The 20536-nt window shown below is 34.3% G+C and overlaps 1 protein-coding gene across 1 annotated transcript in view; it reads right to left on the bottom strand.

Annotated features, from left to right (window-relative positions):
• Nucleotides 1-2338: 2338 nt before the first annotated feature.
• Nucleotides 2339-20536, bottom strand: part of LOC104412724 (poly(A) polymerase alpha) — a gene marked incomplete at its 5' end in the record, with an annotated part of 30751 nt that continues 12553 nt past the window's right edge. The window contains 11 exons of the mRNA XM_010023520.1: nt 2339-3142; nt 5262-5336; nt 6376-6441; nt 6745-6965; nt 8605-8705; nt 9299-9441; nt 10149-10270; nt 13088-13197; nt 14621-14740; nt 15524-15577; nt 20454-20536. The exon at nt 20454-20536 is cut by the window's right edge and continues 1 nt beyond it. Of these exons, the coding sequence (XP_010021822.1) occupies nt 3047-3142; nt 5262-5336; nt 6376-6441; nt 6745-6965; nt 8605-8705; nt 9299-9441; nt 10149-10270; nt 13088-13197; nt 14621-14740; nt 15524-15577; nt 20454-20536 (1191 nt within the window). The remainder of the gene's footprint in view (nt 3143-5261; nt 5337-6375; nt 6442-6744; nt 6966-8604; nt 8706-9298; nt 9442-10148; nt 10271-13087; nt 13198-14620; nt 14741-15523; nt 15578-20453) is intronic.

The raw sequence follows: 20536 nt of genomic DNA on the forward strand, positions 1-20536 counted from the left end.
GAGTCCATGAACTTACTTCTGGAGGTTCATGACGGGTAAACTCAGAAAAACAAGCTTACTGAAGCCTACTGCCAGTAGATTGAGGAACACTGAACAGAAATTTGTGTATCTACTAGCAGATTTTTATTGGTTGGAGAAAATAAAAGAGGAATTAAAGTCATAAATAATATCAGCTGTGATGAAAGGGAGATGGGGTGGGCAAGATATAAAGATGATGAATCTGTTCTAAACAAGACAAGCAATTGCATGCTGTGAAAAATATATACACCACAAAGGTTTATTGTTTTAGGCAAGGTAATTACAATATGAACACCAAAATCATCAGTGGTTTTAGCAGTTAAATTCTAGTCAAAAGGAGGCTACCTTAAAGTTACTCACACAAAGCATTTGGAGGATTGGGCTCAGGCTGATACAAAGATCAATCGAGTGATGCACAGCCACTTGTAATTTTTACTTTGATTTCAGGGCAAGCTTAAACTATTTAACAAGAAGAGAAATAGTGCCATCTGCTGACATAAGAAATAGTCACAAGAAAAGCAAGATGCCAAAACTGTTACTGACGTGGTTTTTAGAAATGAGGTTCAAAGTTTTTAAATATATAGCACTTAAAACTTTTGATATCAAAATATTTTTTTCAGCTTTTAAGCATGTAAGATTTTTGAGATGGACTCCTAATCAGTAGACAAGGAATGGATACTCTTAAAATGGGGTATTTTTTGGCATTAAACTCTGCCCATGCCAAGCCACAACACAATCTATGACTTTTCCCTTTTACAGACTGGAACTCAACATCCTGCTGAGCGTTACTTCCACTTCCTATATCTAACATCACGCTTCTTTAGAGAACATTCATTTACGTACTCTTTTAGGCCACACTGTCCTTGTGTCTTAGCAGAAAATTTAAGAGCTAAATATGAATTGAGAGTACATTCAGAAAAATCAGACAACTATGGGATTGTGCTGTTTTTTATTGTGTTTTCAATGGAGAAATACATCATCTGTTTACAAAATAGCTCTTGAAAAATACAAGGAGTACAGATACTATAAAACAAAGCAAACTCCAGTCATGAGACACTACGTACATCATGCGAAAGCAACAGTCTGATCTCCAGGTTATGAAAACTAGAATTAAAAAGTCACTATACAGAAAGGTTCCAAGTTTCCAGCTTGGCAAAACTTGGGTGCAGTTACATGAAACGTTTAATAAAATGAAAAAGATTTTCTGATGTGTAAACAAAATGACAAGACTAAATTTGTGCCTGGCAATTTCGATCTAAACTCCATAGCTACACAAAATACACAGACACCTTGTACACTTCAACTGTTAATATAACCTTCTTTGGGGGGTGGACGACAGCAGGCTGCACAGGGCAAGGAAAAGAAATATTGTATACTAGACATCTTAGACAAATGGCAAAAAAACCCTTCAGTTACTGCACAGCCTAAGTAAAAGATAAGCTACACTCTGACTTTGGAGAATTAATTTAGAAGGATAAGGGGAAGAGTGTAAGTAATTCAATTTTAACATGAAAGATGCACGTGTAATAGGATGGAGCACAAAGGGAGAAGGGAGTTCATAAAACATGCTAATCGAAGTATGGGAAGTATGATTTGACATCCCACATTCCAGACTTAAGTAATAGTAACATGAAGTTTGTTATCTACATCTGGTATTACTGTTGGTATCCCTCATGTTCCTCAAATACTGCTGTCTTTTGCCATGAGAGATTTAGTTCTTTCAAAAGAAAAAGTTGTTATTTTATTGATAGGACTACAAGAACAAAAAAAATAGGAGTCTAGAGCTTACTAGATGTCAAGTGCTTACTAGAAATATGATTTTTAAAAATTCAGTGTTGTTCATTATGTAAAACTATTTCTGATGAGCCATCTAAAAATAAAAAGGTTAAAATTCTTCGGGAAAAGTCTTTTTGCCTTTATTTAAAATTTGAAGCTTTTTAATGCATACAGGACTTTCATGGAGTGTACAAAAATTATCTTATATTTAGTGATTCAAAGGCCATCAAGACAGGTGTTATATTTCACAGGCACGCAATATTTACTTAAACACTTTAGTAATGGGACAAAATTTTGAATTTGTGCCTACAGGCCACAAGGTATTATGACAAGGTAAGGGGCAGGAGGGAACCCAAATGAATACATGGCTTGTTTTTATTTTGTAGAAATAACCATTGTCCTATATGGTGCATACAAGCTGGAGAGGAAAATAAATAAAAAAAAAAAAAAAAAAAGCCACCAACAAAAAACCCCACCCACCATTGAACACAAAAGCTTTTCCCAAGAAATAGAGGTATCAAAAAAGGTAATAAAGAGTTTGATTAGCTCAAAGGAAAGTTTATTTGCTGTTTCACTGCTGATCTGTATGCACCTTAAAACAATTCTATAAATAAAAAGTAGACCACATCTTAATCATGTCCCAGTCCCACCAATACCAAAACTTCCCAATTACTTCCTCAACTTATGTCTTATAACCTCAAGATTTGACATTTCATTTTAAAGGCTTACTGCTGCTTGATGGCAGTTGAACTAGATATACTACACACTTGTTTTCAATGCATAGTATATTGTAGAACATCATCCAATTTGCACTATTGAAGAGATTCTTCAATAAAATGAAAGTGTATCAGCTAAGATCTAAAATTAGTCATACTCCAATAAAAAAAGTACATAAAAGTGCATTTAAGGGATTCTTATGCCAGTTTTCTCAATTTTGAAACAATGCATCAAACAAATTCAATCAGAATGTCAAATATGGCTACAAATAGTGTTCATGTTTTTAAAGGCAGTAATCCTTCGAAATATTTAATGCAACTGTTGCTAACACATTAATTGTACTCCTGGCTTCACATACTAACCTGGACTTCCAATCAAGTGGTGATTTTAGCCCAGAAAGGGAAGTGCACAAAATATACCTAAATCCATTTGCGATTATGTTCTAGTCTTGCACCCTCTGTTCTCCTTTTTTTCTAGCATTAGAAGACAACAGGTTGAGTTGGCAGATATTGTTTATGGACCCCTGAGGTTGTTTTTACCGATTCAATCTCAATTTTATTGAATTCTTGATAACAGGAATAGGATTTGCGGGGAGAGCAGGGATATCTGAAAGGTCTGTACTGGGTGTTTTCTGAAAAGAAAAGAAATGAAGTTTAGTTTGCATTTTAACTGTAAATATCAAAAGAAAAATATCATAGTAACTGGCATTAACTTTGAAAAACAAAATCTTTAGAAGTTTTTAGGAATATACTAGGATAAGGATCACTAAAAATCATAAACACAGAAGCAGGTATTTCCTTTGCCTACAAAGTCATTAAGGAAAATTTGTACAAGAGTCTTTTCCATAACATGCGTTTCCTTTTCTGACAACTGCAAGAAATTTTGGAAGTGCAGATACAACTGAGCCTACTAATAACCTGTATTATAATAAACCATAATATCCACACGATAAGGGTGCTCAGTAGATGACATTTAGTATCTGATCTATATGTTTAGTATTTAAAAATTCCTTTGAACAATTCAGTGTTAAGCTTCAGCTCCTTGCAGGTGAATGATGAAAAACTGAAACGCAATGTGTGAAGACACACTCTTCGCAATCGAGACAGACTGCATGAAAGCTCTTACAGCCAAATTTCCAATTTTTCTTATCAGTTTAGATTTACATAGAAAAGGTATATAGTGCTATACGGCTGGGTTAAGAATTTCACCTTTTTTTCCTCTCACTTAAATCCCATTCAGTAAAATTACATCTACAGCCAAATGAAGGAAAATATAGAAAAGGAACACACTCAAGATTCAGCGCGATTCATTAATTTCTCACATGCTTCTCTATTCTTGGCCGCTGGGTTTGGGTTTGTTTGGTGGTTTTTTCTTCTTTTGGGGGGGTGGTGGTAGAGAGAAGAGGAAAGGTAAACTTTGAAGTATTTCTCTGTGGCAAAACATGTGCCATCCCTATAACCCAGTTACTATGTATTACTTCCCATGACGATTTATCATAAAAGGTTATGTTATAAACATTAAAAATTAATATAAGGTACATTTGATAAATGGGGAAAAAATGCATTAAAATGACTGCTCTTAATTGTTGTTTTATTGAGTTAACACTGACTGGTACAGTAGCAATGCAACCAGGACAGCTCTGACCTCTTGCTTCCCTCTTGCCCCCAGTAGCCACTATGGTTGGTGCTGATCTATGGTTAACCATGACTCTATTTTCTGCCACGCAACCAGTGTTTCAACCAAAGCCAACAATACTACTCAAAAATGAGAAGAGTGCCACCATTCCTTTGCAGTTCCCAGATTACTTTTGCTAAAATAATAAACTACACAATTTGATAAAAACTACAAAGCTTCGTATAAATCATCCCTCAACAACAGGTTAGATAAACTTCGTGCACTAACTGATCTAAAAATTTCCCTGAAACAGTTTAGTGTGACCACATAACATCTAGAACTTTTGCCAAACAATTTGGTACCTTTATTCAGTATTGCTCTTATAGTTCAAAAAATCCACTAACAAATACCATTGCATTGTATCCCTATTTTCAATTAAAACATTTACTAGACATCACTTAATAATTGTGCATAAAATGCTTTGCAATAGTCAAACTTTAATCAGTAGAGCACTAAGAAGCTTAAAAATGCTAGTAAAGACAAAGATATGTTTTCTAAAAGTTGTTACAATATTAGGAACAAAAATTTATGTGAATGCCACAGAATTTGTAACTTAATGTCTATTTTTCCAATGCTCCTTACAATTACAATACCTGCAGTGAAGGAACACAGCTGGCTAAGGAATTACAAAAATTACAACTTCTCTCTCTCATACCAAATATCAGAGTCTGGGGTTACATTTCAAACATTCTCAACCTCTACAAGGATATCTTTGAGCAGCAGCTATTTAAAGCATTTGTTTCCTTGTTAGAAAGGATTATTCTGTGATGTGCAAAGCACAAAGGAATAAACTGAGGCCCTTACTTTGAAGGCACAATTCAGAAGAGCGAATCCAGCTTCGGTCAGTTTGTATGGCAAGCCATACATGTTTAGCTACAATGCACATTCATTAAGATCAATGACCATCTAAAACACAAAAATTGTGACAGTAACAATAACCAGCTTTCCATACAATGGATTTAGATTAAAAATTATACATTTATTTTTAACATCTGGACTCATTTCAATTTCAATGTTTTCATCACAGATTAGCACATACACATACACACAGAAGTGTTATTTTTAAAAAACAGTACCTGAGGAGCTTGCAGAGAAGTTGTCTGAAGAGTTTCTGTTTGAGAATTAACATTCACTTCTGTCTCAAGTTGCTCCTAAAAAAAAAGTATCAACATACTATATTAAAGAAGTTAATTCCTCCATTTCCTTCCATGCATATTAAGCACATATGATTTAGAGGATACTGATAGTAAAAAGCTAACAGGATTACCTATGTCTCTTATAATGATCTGTTATCCAGAGGATCTATTTTCAGTGTTAGAATTACAAGCTTATATGCATTTCAGCCTTCACCTGTCTTGAGTTTGAAAGAGATTTCAAGGTGATTACATAAGATACAATTCCTCACCTTAGGGTATGGAGACTATAAACCAAAGCACATTTTAATAGATATATTAATTTCTTGAGATAATTTCCAGAGCATTCCAAAGACAACAAAACATGCCCTATAAAAACCGTATGTGGCCAAGTGGAGAGCTGCTATCATAAAACCAAGGACAGACTGTCACCCTTTCTATTCACCAATAAGCAGAAACTGTCTGCTAAATTACCAGATAATGGAATGAATCTCTGGAAGTCCCGAGAAGGTATGCTGAAACTTCATACAATAATTTCACTATCAGAAGAAGTCTATTTACAATCATTTGTTGTTGCTTTTTTGTTTTGTTTTTTTTTAATCTAAAAAGTGAACAAGTTTGCATCTGGCATTGCAATTCTCAGCCCAACATGCAAAACTCCCAATGGACAACTGTTCTTGAACTAAGTAACATATGGGATACGGGCAAAGCAAGGTATATGGACACATCCCTTATCTGATTTTTAGAATTTTAAATACAAATATCATCATTAATTTTTTTGCTATGCATAATACTGTACGAATGACCAGCAAAGATACCACTGTCCTATATGCACATAGACTCAGATTCAGCTTAGCCTGGCAGCAAGTAACATATTGCAATTCATTAATGTTGACACATATATTGAAAAAACAACGTATCATTTTGATATCTTTACTGGAGAGTCTATAATATATCTGCAAACACTCTTAAATCATTCCTACAGGATAACACAGTAAGTTTCACAAGGAAGAGTCACAATTAATATACAAAAATTCTATGGTCTAGGCATAGATACCTTAATGTCCATTTTTTCATGCTCATTCAAATCTATACAGCTAGTATCTTCACTTATTTCATCAACAGAAAATATTAAAAATCATAAAATCATTTTAAAACAATCAACAAGATAAGGTTGCAAAGTGTTTTTCAAGACAAAATTAGCTGTAAGACTTAACATGTTCATATTCTAACAAAAAAGTTGCCACTAACACCTAAACAAACTGCATACATAAAGCAGCAATGCAGTCAGAGTAGGAAATATACATCTTGTTTAACAAAATATTTAAAACTGGGAATATTATAATCAACACTCTGCAGCTGAGATGAACATATGAATGTAAAGCTTTGGACATTGCTATGGTATGATCTCAAAAATGTCAAATACCTCTTCAATTTTTATTTTCTTGGGAGACTCTTCTTTATGGGGAGATGATGTCCTTTTCACTGCTGTGACAGGGCTAGGCATTTTTGTTGCAACATTTCCTGAAGTTCTTGGTGATGGATTTAATAGATACGCTGAGGAAACAATTCTAGAGATGGTAGGCTTTGGTGGTGGAGAAATGGCTGGTTGTGTGGCAGTTTGAGGAATGCTTTCATTTGAAGTACCTGTGATGAATAATTTTAAAAGCTTCAACAAGATGAGTTGATACAACCATTTTAGGTCAATCACTGGTATTTTTGGTTTCTACTCATAATCACTGCTATCAAGTAGGCATCAAAGAAGTGGTACCGTTAGTGGTATAAGCACTGTATTTGGAACGCCAGGTGTGCATACACAGTGGAGTTTAGTCTCAAGCTCATTCTGAGAGAATGTGTGTACCAGATACAGGGTAGCCACATCAGTGATGCTCTGCTTGGTCTAAGTAACTCTGCTTAACAGCAGGGTATACTACTCCAGACAGAACTCTCTGCTAATATAGCTATATTATTCTTAGTACCTAAAGAAGTTTTACTGTTTCTATGCTTGGCCATACATATGCATTGCCAAGGAGTGCCTGAAATCAAATCCAAGTGCAATCTGATACTCCTTTCGTCACTCAAACATGAAGTTTATAGTTTCTCATGTTCAGAGTACGCAATGACAGACTAAGTCACAGAGCATCAGATAGAAATCTGACATTCCACATATCCTTTTGAAAAAGGCTCCATATGACAAAGCTCTATCTCATCAATTGCCTACCTCAAACCAATGAGCACACATAAGGAGAGGCTCAAGTAAGAGAAAAATTACATTTAGGACATTTTTCACTAGTAACTATCAGGTGACTGCTTTAACTAAAATACAGGAATGAACAACTTCTGATAGGCTTCCAAATGCAAAAAAGTCATGCCAATTAAGCTCCATTTAGTGCTCATGGACAAACTTACTCACTTTCATGCACCTGTGACTTACAATAAAAATCAGTGAACAGTAAGGCTCCACTGTCTTGCATGTCAGAGTGAAATAAGAGAATTCTCATCTTGAAAGGCAAACCAGTTGGTCACCTTTTCCATCTATTTCTGACTTGCTCCTTGTATACAGCTAACATTCATCAAAAAAGAGGAGTGGCTGGCTCTAAGTGAACAATTTCATCAGATGCCTTTGTTCTTTCACCAAAAAATACTTAAAAAAGAAAAAAATTACTGAGTGTACTTTTTCTTGTAGAAAATATAGAGGATAAAGCCCGCACACAGAGCGAGACATATCTGAAAAGACATCAATATGGAGCATGCGTTCTGCTTACATCAGTCTTTTTCATTCCTAGACTAAATTTCCATGAAGCACAAGGAGCAGGAACATGGGAGCACAGATTACAAACAGTACAGAACCACATCTTGGGTTTAACTATAAAATGGATTAAAAATAAAAAAAAAAATTGCTCTTCCAGCTTTATATCATTTTTCCTCGTTTGACCAACTGGACTACAGACCCGCATAAGGACATCAGACAACTATTGCTATTGTGTATGGCAAATAAAAGTCCCTAAGAATAAAAGAACAAACAAACATCATGGCACAAAATATTGCTCCATGATTTCCTGAATCTTAAAGAAATTAGTTAAATCTGTATACACAGAGAACATGTTACAGCATGTGTTAAGTAAAGAACTCAAACCGGAAGAAAAATTTTTCTAAATGTTACAAAAAAAAAAATAAAAACCCCCCACCAAAAAAAAAAACCCACCAAAACAAAAACAAAACAAAAAAAACCCAACCCAAAACCCAAAAAGACCCAACAGAAACAACATACTATGCCATTCCTTACCCCCTGAGCTTTCACTGGAATTTATTTGTGGCACAGTGACTTCAGAAGCCTGTATGTTGGTCACAGATGCTGCTGTTACAGCTGGCGCAGGACTGGTTCTGCTAAAAAGAGAAAAATGACGAGATGCTGAGCATTAAGTAAAGCTGTTGTGCTATATGATCTGCCTTTCATCACATCATATGCACAGTCACTAACTATAGCTGATAGGATTTCACCTACATTACAGAGCAGAACTTGCAATACAGTGTCACAGTAGGAAGAAATGAGTACTGGCAATCTATCTTCAAACTTGAGTAAAGGAAGCTATTTCAACTATTTAATCTGAATCACTTCAGAGACAATTTTTCAGACCAGTAAGAAGCTGCATCAAAAAACCCAAAAAATAAGGCATTTCCTGCTAACTACCACTTACAGACTCCTACTGCAGTGCCCCAAGTTTGTATATTACCTTGTTGTTCTAAATATTCTTACCCAACTTCATAATTCTTCATCTGAAGTCTAATACCATACTGTGTAACCCACGAATTCAGCCCTTCTCTAGTGCTCAAACTGGACATAGGAGTGTCTGCAAGCTCCAGTTTGGACCATTCGCACCTTGATAATTGTATTATCTCACATATGCAATATCTGCTCTGCTCCTAACACAATTACTTGAGAAACAGAGAGCAGCAACAAGACTGAAAGTCTTCATTACCCCTGAGAACTTCCAGAACTGTTCAATGGACTCGTCTTCATAGCACTAGTAGGCGAAGGCACAGACGTGCTGTTATCACTGTCCATAGACAAGTCTAGGCTGCTGTCATTCAGAGCTGTCAACCTGATCCCTTCTGTTGAATGCTGCAATCCACAAGACAAAAGAAAATTATTAGTCCTATTAAGGACTTAAATATCAGCAAAGATTCAAATGATGCAATATTTCCATAATGCAAAACATTAGCTGTTACATGTGTGAAGAAAAAAGAAAGAAAAGGTGATTTAACAGCAATAAGCTTCCACCATGAACTAAGTTTGTCTGCATGCCTTAAATGCAGTTAAATTTAAGTACATTTTTAGGAAAAAAAAACCCTACTGTCAAAAAAAAAAAAAAAAACCCACCCAAAAAACCTTGTGTCAAAATAGTAGCTTTAAAAATGGAAAAAAAGAAGTGGACAAATTTAAAATCCTTTTACGTGTAAATAATACACCATTCTGTCACTACAAGCATTTACATTTTCATATTCACAATTCAGGTGCTTCCTTTAGGTGACCTGTACGTTAAAACAGCAAGAGCACTTTAAAACCTTATTATTACACTGATGAGTTTAGGAAGGCCAACAAAATACAATATTTCAGCCAGATCTGAAGACATTGTTGATGTTCTGGGACATCTAGTATTCTATTTAGTGCACCTGGTAACACGGCTACAGTCAAATAAGTTCACGCTGCTTATACAGGTAAAAATAAGCTTTCAAAATGTGATTTTAGTTCTTTGATTAGTAAGTCTAAAAAGCTGAGGAATCATTTCTCAGTGGTGTTTTTATTGCTCAAATATTAGTCAAGTTTACCTTTTTCTTTTTCTGAAGCACATGATTAGGTAGCAGTTGGTGAAGTTGCTTACGTTTCACATGCCTTGCAGCAATCTTCATATCCATCTCAAACATCTTGCTGTTTATTGCTTGTCTATAAACTACACAATTACAGTAACATTAAGACATATCGAAGCATTTTGCAATGTCCACTTACTTGCCCAGGCAGAATTTGCATTTCATAACATTTATTACCTTCAAGAACAAGCACCGTTTCCTTATTCCGGAGGCAGAAAGCAAACTGTCTACTACAGACAATGCAAACACTAAAATGTTATTTTGGAAACAGGTGACCTGCTTTCCTAGAAAAATATCTTGCAAGCACAGAGTTCTCTAAACTATATTGTTAACAAAATTTTAACAGTAACAGCTCTCAGGTGAATTCTTCATTTCATCTCTAAAGTACTAAAGATAGAAATAAGGTGTCCCTCATAACAATTACAGTATTTACATAAAAATATTTTCTTCACACTTGATTCAACTTTTATTTATGTAGCTCCTATAACAAATTGTTTCTAATTCAGGAGTCGAATACTGGAGCCAACTAATATATTACAAATCATTCAGGCAACTCAGATACCACTACATTTTTACACAAAAGTGATTTATGTTTGTTTTTTTTCTACTGCATTTTTGTTTGGGTAGGAAGTTTTTTGTTGTTGATGTTTGTGGGGTTTTTTTTCTGTTTGTGTTTATTGTTTGCCTTTTTTTTTTTTAAAAATTATGTCTACTATAATGTTCTAAAATGTTCTTTGCCTCAGAACATTTACTAGCTCTATGTTGACTCACCAGAAATACAAGAACTAACACTGCAACCCAACATCTTGGGCAGGTAAAAATAGCAAAAATGAAAATTTCATTCTTTCATACCAACTTTCTATATGACATTAAACAAAGCCATAGCAAATGTATTGTTCTGTAGATCTCAACCTCTTAAGTTCTTGTGTTATCTCCCTTTTTCACTGCCTGTTCTACAAACATTAAGGAATCTCATTGTTTAGGCTGTGGATATGTAATTAAAAATCGATTAAGAGTCAGACATATAAATAGCTCAATGAATTCTGCATATTAAAGAGCCTACTACACTAATTCTTGGTATTGAAGCCCATAAAGCCTCTGTGTAAAGATTATACAGGTTACAGTTAAGGCAGGGGCACACACAGGAAAGCCAGACATGGTTAAGCATTCCATATTCCTAACATTAGGTCTTACCAAAGTTTCAATCACAAGGAAAACCTAGCCCACTCTTCATGGCTCTCTTCCTCTCCCCACTCTAAAAAGTAGGCTATTCTATAATTTCATTCCTAAAAATGATTTTGTATTTCTGATAAAAATCTTAGGACGTATTCCAAAAGACAGGGCAAGCATGTTTTCAAGATGGATTAAGAACAATGAAAAGAGTCCCACATGAATTTGAGATGACAAAGAAACCCACAACACACAATCAGAAATTGTTTGCTAATTGGTTACTTTTTACAATATTTACAAATTGAATGGGAAACTATGCATTGCAGTCTATAATGTTTTTGATGAAATGCTACTTAACTTGAAATTGCTTGTAGTCAAATTTCAGATTTGCATGTAGTGCAAGTCAGACTCATTAAGTGCAAGGTTTAGTATTTTCATACCAAAAATCTGACAAGTACACTACTGAAGTATTGTTTATAAAACATAAAAAAAACCCTAAGAAACTGTAATTCATAGATCCCTTCACTCTTTCAAAGCAGCAGCAGCCAAGCTATTGTGTCTTTTCTAAATTCTGAAAAATAAGGATGATGTGTCAATAGTTTCATCTTCACCACTTAAAGGGAATATTCCACATCTCAGTAAAAATCCCCTTGACTGAAAAATACGGGTGTGCATACACACACACATAAATATACACACACACACATGCAGACTTTAGCCCCCACTGTAGCTTTATATGACAAAAAAATAACTTGCATACCTTGGCATAATTTACTTATAAATATACATATATATTTATACGTATTCACTCATACACCCACAACTGGGGGTTGTGTGTGTACAGTTTCCTCACTTCAGACTGCGTCTTAGAAATTCAGAAACCAGGGTGCCATTAAGTGGCAGCTGAACCTATTCCTTTAACTCTAAAAATGTAATACTTGAGAGCTTTAACTGTCATTTGTTTAAAAAACAAAAACAAAAAACAAAAAAAACCCAACAATAACAAAAAAAGATCAAAAAAACCCACCAAAAAAAAAACCAAACCCAAAACCAACAAAAACACCCCCCAAAACAACAAAAACCCCAAAAAACCCCAACAATAAAAAAATAAAACCCACCACACCCAAAACAAAAAACCCACACCACACCCCCCAAAAAAATCACTCTTCAGCTGTTAACAATTCTTTGCTTACAAATTTCTTATGCATATTCTAAATTATTTTCATGAACCAAAAACACAAAAAGGTTTCTTGCACTGAGTGTTGGATGTGAAAGTTACTGAACTAAATAGCTTGTATGTAATGCTATGGAATAAAAGGCATTCTGTTCTGGAGTCTATTAGATACTTGGCTATAATCCACCAATAAATTCAGTTTCACCATGCAATAAAAATATTTAACCTATACACATTTTAAAAATGAGGTTATGTTAGGTAGCTTGCATATAACCAATTTGCCTGTTCAACAAAGATCACAATATAATGCACCATCTGAAAGATGTGTGCATCATTTTAATCAGTTTTAATGAAAAAAACTGAAAATTATTAGTCTGAGTGTCTAGAAACATTAAAACTCATTACACTGTATTTCATTAAATAACCTCAACTCCTTACCTGAATCTGTCTTCTCTATGTCTAGGTAGAGTTCTGCTACTGAAACACTCCATGATGAACAAAAACAATAGCTTCAACAAGTTTATTAATACAAGAACATCTAGAAAGCAAAACTCACCTGTGTCTGTAAAAGACTGAATGTCGTAGGTAAGGTCAACACTTAAATTTTCAGAATTTTCTGTTTTCTTAAACACCAACCCAATCACCCACATTGTACGGTATTCTTCCCTGGAAAATATTATACAAAACAGTCGTATAATACTGACAGAAATTAATAATCTAAACTGCTGCAACAGACAACAGTTGTACGTTTTAGCTGCACTAGCAATGGGGAGCTAGCCATAGAAAGGCAAAAAACAAAGCTGACAATGACATTCCCCTTTCCTTTGGGAAAAGTCATGAAACACTGGCACATCTATCTCCAGCAAACTTAATGTACTAATATCATCAGCAGATTACTTCATTCAACTGTGCTTCTGTACAGACCTCCTCATTTTTAGGAACTACAACTAGCCATTGCAGAGGTAAACGAAAGAGATTTGAAAGGAGAAAACAGATTTTCAGCACCTGACCCTGAAAGTAGTTAGAATCGATTCCCTAACTAAACAACTTCCATTTTGACACCTAAACTTGTCTTGTAACTCTCAAACTTCTTAACTGTGACTACACAAAGTGCAGTTTTAAGGCAAGAAAAGCCTCCCTTTGACAGCTCACCTTCATATAACCTACATGGAAGATGATTACAGTTTACTACAGAATATAGCATAACACTTCTGTAACAGCTAAAGATATTTGATGTTTTAATTCAAATGTCTTTTCCCATAAGACTATTTCAGAAGAACAGTTTTCCAATCCACTGATGAACAATGAGCCAGTAAATATGCAGGCAGCTGTAGCTGTATTTACCCACTAACATGGTGCTGAAGAGGTACGGCCTGCTTTTGTCCAACTTCACTTGGAACAAGCATGTGATTTATGTATATAAACATTGAAAAAAAAAAACCAAACAATAGCACGATACTGTCACTTGAAGCAGCTGATGTCTGAAAAAGGCCATGTGGAAGGTAAATAAGGCTTTTCACACATTCCCAGTGAAGTATTAAAAAGTTTTTAACCTACAATAGATGCTTTGGATGGGGGGTCAAAGCTGGGAAGGAGTTGAAAAAAATATATATAATGCCAAACAATTTGAAGTACTTGGTATTTTCACCACTGTTTACACATTCCAAGGAAATGTAACCAGCCATTACCAAGTTTCAGTGATATGCATCTCAACTGCTAAGAACATTAAATGTACTTAGTAACTTAAGATTTTGGTTCTGTGTCTGATGTTCCTCCCAATTCTCAGTGCTGCCTCCTAATTAAAACTGTCTTACCATCTGATGCTAGATGCTCAAACAGCAGCTAAGCAGCTAAGTAACAGTGGATTACTGGCAAGAAATTATGCAATTAATACACTTTTTGGCTTAGAAACATTCCTATACAGAATATTTAATTTTACAAATAGTACATAAGAGCTTAAAACTGTATGCCTTTAGACAATGTCATTGAAAATTAATCCATTTAAGATTCTAAAAAATGCTAGTTTATTTATTAATGAATCGGCTTTTAGCTAAGTTCCTCACCATCACATTAAAAAAGTTTTGCTTACTTGTCAGGATTCTCCTTGGGTGCTGGGAATGACTGTGGATTCACATGAGCCAGCGTAATGAATTCATTCTTCTCCAGGTTTCCAACTAGAATACGGATTTTTGATTCCACCAAGCCCACCCTGCATAAATGTCAGTGATTAGCAAGTTCTCATTAATATAAAATAGAAGTATCTAATATCATATATCAGGATAAAATCCTCAACATCCTCCCTATACTAATAGTTGAGTCTACAACTGAACTAGTGCACTACAGGTAATAGACTAATTCAGATCAACAAGCCAAGTGAACGCATTATGAAAACTAATGCAAGAGAAGCCTAAGAGTGCTTTAAGCTCTCATTATGGTCAGATTTTACAAATGGAATTAAATAGCAAGACATTACACATCAAGTAAAAGGCAAGCAGCAAGAAACTCCAACATATTTCTCAAAGATTCTTTCGGCTTCAGATGATGAATTTTTAATTGAAGAAATCCCCAACACATGACAATCTTAAAACTTCTCTAATAAAAAGAGGGCAGAAACAAGGGAAAGAAGCATTTTTTTTGTTGTGGTTTTTTTTTTGAGAAACAATACTTCAAGAGACAGAAAACATACTCCTCACACTGCTTATTAAAAATGTGCATAAGGCTTAAGAAAAGATTTGCACAGTGCACCTGACAGTGCTGTAAAGAAGCAAAATTCACTCATTGGTTCTTCACTTTCACTGTTTTTCAGAAACATGCCATCTTCATCCGTTTAATTTTGAAACGCTGAAACTCTACTTTGTTTCATTAAAAATACACTAGAATGACTAGATCTCTCTTACATCCAAGGTTGACAGGGTTTTGGTTTTGTCTGGTGTTTTTTTGGTGTTGGGTTTTAGGTTTTTTTGTTCTTTTAAATAGCAAGCATTATACTCACCATTCTAGTCGCTGTTTTTCTGTCGGTGCGCTTGCTAGAAGTACAATATAATGCCTTTGGAGATAAAGACAATATGCTATTCTATTTATACTTCTTAATGTTAAAATTTTGCAGTAAATTCTACATTGCATAGTACAGATTATTAGCTTAAATATACACACCCATTATTCTAATTAAGCATTTTTATGTCCCCCAAGCATGTGACCAATGGATTTCCCAAAAAAACATTCCTGATTTTAGGGAACTGCATCTACACTTTAATACCAGTAACCTTAATAAAAGCCTAGGAAGGTAGCACTAGTTGGAAAACAGTACAGATATTTCAATGTGACATGAGATTGGGGATTTAAATGACTACTAGATTCCTTGCAAGTAAAAACAACCGTTCACAGCCATCTACACATATGCTAGTTGTCTTAGTCACATTTCTGGTTAGAAGAACAGTTAACACAAAATGCATTTGTTCAAAATAAAAAATGACACTAACAAATGTGGTTTAAAAAAGGTTTGTATCTGCAGTTTAGAATTGTCTGAAGACACTTATCTGAAACTTCATAAGGAATGTTTCCTCTGACGATAATTCTTAAGCTCTCAATTATATTCCAGGATAATCAGTGTATACCCACTGTAAGTAAATTTCAAATAAACAGAATACAAAAGAAGAATGGTGGTGTAAACGAAGCAGCCCAAGGAGAGTGGAATGGGAGAGGATTACTTTTGAGTTCATAATGGAGATGAGTGAACCTCACGTCTACAGTCAAGTTTTTCAGAAGTTTAGCTGGGAAATCTATTTTAACATCCAAAGTCATCCAACTTGGCATTACTCCATAATGATATGGTATATTTAGATATCTTCAGAGCAGGATTTAAAGAACATAAGTAACATAAGGGATTAGACCCTAGTACATATACCTCATAGAAAAGAACACAAGGTCAACGATGGTGAAAAACTATGGTGCAAAAAGTCCTCTGAAGCTATGGGCCTTCAAATCATAATGGTAAATCAAAATCAACAGATCAAATTAGTAACTACATCATTCTGTATTTATCTTTAATTGGCAAGAGATAAAAACCTAAATACTACAGTCCTTTGAAATTGGTCAGAGGATGTCAATAAAATAAGAAGACTGAAAAGAGATTTGGAGAAACTTTTTCCCTTTTCTGAATAGATTATGAGTAATTTAATCTTTCTGATAGAAATCAGTATTTATCCTATTCTGAGACAGTTTTACCTACTTATTTTTTGCATTTTGGCACTAATAAATAGCAAGGGTCCTTTACTCAAATTCCATATGGGAAGTTCCTAACTTCTGGTATCAATTTTCCCTAAGGAGCACTAGATACACAACTATCATTTCTAAGATTCCTATATCATACGTACCACAGAGGCTTGCAGAATGTTTCATTTAGTAGGAAAAAGAACTTAAGCTTTTTGTGGTTTTTAACCATGTATGAACCGAAAATGACAGATCTCAAATATTTGAAAAAAACTAATTTCTAGTTACTTTCCAGCTCTTTGCAACAAACTTCTGAAGAATAAAAAAAAAAAAAAAAAAAACCAAAAAAAAAAAAAACACCACCAAAAAAAAAAAAAAAAAAAAAAAAAAAAAAACCCCCCCAAAAAAAAAAAAAAAAAAAAAAAAAAAACAAAAAAAAAAAAAACAACACACCCCCCCAAAAAAAAAAAAAAAAAACCACCAAAAACACAACCAAACCCAGCGAAAAATAACAAAACCAACTTGGCTATGTCTTAAAACCTCAGCTAGGTGGTGAACACCTTGGGGAGGGGGGAACAAAACAAAAAACTTAAGCCTTTTTTATTATAATATAGTGATTAGCTATTTCTGCTCAGGTAGTGTAACTGAAAAAGAAAGAACAGGAAAAGACACAATTTCTTCCCCCGTACCCAACTGTTAAAACAGTGCTAAGAGGAAAATCTGCTACTGGCAGTTTCAGTAATAGTTAAATCGCGCAAGCTGTTAAAACTTAAAATGCACTTAGTTTTAGAGTCGAAGATCTCCCTGCTAAATTTTAAAGACAATATTTGCTACGAGTTCTTCATTTGTAATTTTAATCACAAAGAATATGTCTAATTCGAAAGTATCCATTACTTCATGACAAAGGAAAAAAAAAAAAAAAAACCCTGAAGTTAAGCTTGTCTCTCAATGGTGATTTTTACATGCAGTATATTGTTTTGAAGTATACTGGTTTGGTCTTTTGTTTGGTTTTTTTGTTGTTCTGTGGTTTTGGCTTGGGGGGGGGTGATTAAAAAAAAAAAAAAAACCCTGAAGTTAAGCTTGTCTCTCAATGGTGATTTTTACATGCAGTATATTGTTTTGAAGTATACTGGTTTGGTCTTTTGTTTGGTTTTTTTGTTGTTCTGGGGTTTTGGCTTGGGGGGGGGGTGATTGTTGAAACAACTGGTGCTGTTTCTCCATTGTCCCCCTATCACTATTGTTTTCATGAAAACCACCTTAAGTAGATATTATGAAACTGTCTTACAGCATTAACACCTATAACACCTACAAAAAAAAAAAAAAAAAAAAAAAAAAAAAAAGAAAAAAAAAAGAAGGATTTTTAAGTCATGCTACTTTCGGGAGGGGGGGGTGAGGGGGGAGTGACGAAAAAATATCGAACACCTGAACATGTTCATTTCAATTTTTTTTTATTAAGCTGTCCAGGATTTACACTTTAAATTACCCAGTCCTTTAAATAGAGTCCTATCGAGGGCAATGTTCAAAGTACCTTTTTAAAAGGTATGTTTATATTCTACTTATTTAGCAGGGTATCCTTATAACAGAAAAACAACATGCTAGAGCTCATTTAATGAGTGTTATTCCTCTCACTACCATGCTTCTCTCTTGGTTTTAAGCTCTAATAATTTCATTCTTATGTAACACGTCATACTGATGTTATATCCATTTGAAATTATTCTTGTCATTTCACTTGTAAAACACCGTATCCAACCAAGTGCATGTTCTTTGTTGTTTCCCCCCACCTGAAAATTTTAATACATGAAGGGCAGATAACACATGTAACTCCCTAAACTCCAAATAATTGTTCATATAAAATAGGAAAAATACACACATAAAACCAGATTTCCCCATTTTCACTATTTCTAATCTGCTCCTACCATGCAGGTATGCAGTAGCCTCCTTAGTCACAAAGTTTATTTTAAACACTGCTAACAAGTCAAAAATGTTTATGACCAACACAGACGTTTAGCAACCAATTGCCATTGAGAGCGCTACAGATTACTAAAGCTATCAGAGAAGTGCTTTTAAAACTGTGTCTCAGAGCAAGGACCAGACCTTGTCTTATCTGACAGAGCACTACACACTACTTTGCATTTCAGTAGGGAGAACTCAAGGCATCTACAATTTAGACAGGAGGAAAGTGTGAAGACGGAGGGGGAAAAAAAAAAAAAGGCAAAATATCTAGCTTACAGATGGAGATTTGAGCAACAGAGCCACATTTATTGCATACTGATGACTGTACATAAAGATTTTGTAAAATGTTACTAACCAAAACTTTAAGTTAACCTACTGAGGTAAAACAGAAAATCTTGGGTAATTTAATTCATTTGCTCCATATGACCATTCCACAATTTAAAAAATACAGACATTTTGTGCAAAACATACAAACCCTGAATATTTAATGTTAGCAATATAAGTTTTTATTGCTAAAGATTATAAAATGGCTAAAGTTGGTACACAAAAAAATGTATTTAAATTCAGATTATTTCAAATTACACTTAATGTTTCCTAGTTTTCCTACTCTTGAAAGAAACTGAAAACTTACTAGGGAACTTATTAACAACCTCTTGAGCAGAAACTGATTTGTCTGCAGCCCATTTTAACTTGGAAAAAAAAAATACATATAACTTTACAGTGCTTTTTAAAGTGTTTTGAAACTTACATCTCCAAGGTACAACATAAAAGCCATCCAAATGTTTTAAAGCTTTTATCATGCAAAAGGTATAGAAACAAAACACAGACACATTATGAAGGTCATCAGTCTCTTTTAATGGGGGAACTGTATATTTCAATCTTGTTTAGATTAGTACATAACCGACCAACCACCCAACACAGAAACAAGTGTAAAAGATATCTGATCTTGATTCAAGAAAAATGGGTCTCCAATTTCAACTGAGGGCAAAGAAGATGTAGTCCGTATTTTAATAATCCATATTTATTATAAAAATACAACTTTCAGCAAGTCCATATACATTTAACAAGCTTCTGCCCCACAAGTGTCTTACTAGAAACCCTAAAAATGTGAAGTGTAAACTTCAGTATTTCCTTTAGAGACATTACAAAATTAGAGAACCTAGTTGTGAAAGAGCTAATAAAATAGAGCCAAAAGCCTTAAGCTTTAATGAAAAAAGTCTAGTGAAACCTAGTACATTTGTCAGCTAGTCAACACAATTGCAAAAATATCTTTTATTATCAGCATGAACTGTTGACTATATTGACAGAAGAAAACACACAATTTCAAGTATGTATTCATCTTATATATTGACCTCCAGAATTAGTTCTTTAAATATCTTGTTTCCTGAGAGGCAAGACTCAATTTTAGAATGCTTACTGACACAACTAATGAACTTTTCTGTTAGTCAAACCAGCTGATATGTCTTCAATTTTACTGGTAGCATACCGATTGTATACTTAACTGGTGACATTTTAAGTATCTGGTCAGGGACTAAAAGGTTTCTGAAATACATGCTAAAGACAAAAAGAAAAAAAGATCTGAAGAAATTATTAATTTTCTAAGAAAAAGGACAACAGTGCATTCACTCCCACTCTGTATAGAAAAATCCTAACACTTCTTGGAACTCGTATGCATAATTTAAAATCCTGTGCTACAGAGCATCATTAGATATTTTAACTGATAAAACTTAAAATATTCTGCCATGCCATAAAATACATACTTGTACTTTTGAAAGAAGTTTGGAGCTTCAAAAAGTTTGGACCACTCTGCCTTACTCAGCAAAATTTCATCTGTGATTGCAAG

The sequence above is a fragment of the Nestor notabilis genome, unplaced genomic scaffold (assembly GCF_000696875.1).
Source record: "Nestor notabilis isolate BGI_N333 unplaced genomic scaffold, ASM69687v1 scaffold5071, whole genome shotgun sequence".
Lineage (NCBI taxonomy): Eukaryota > Metazoa > Chordata > Aves > Psittaciformes > Psittacidae > Nestor > Nestor notabilis.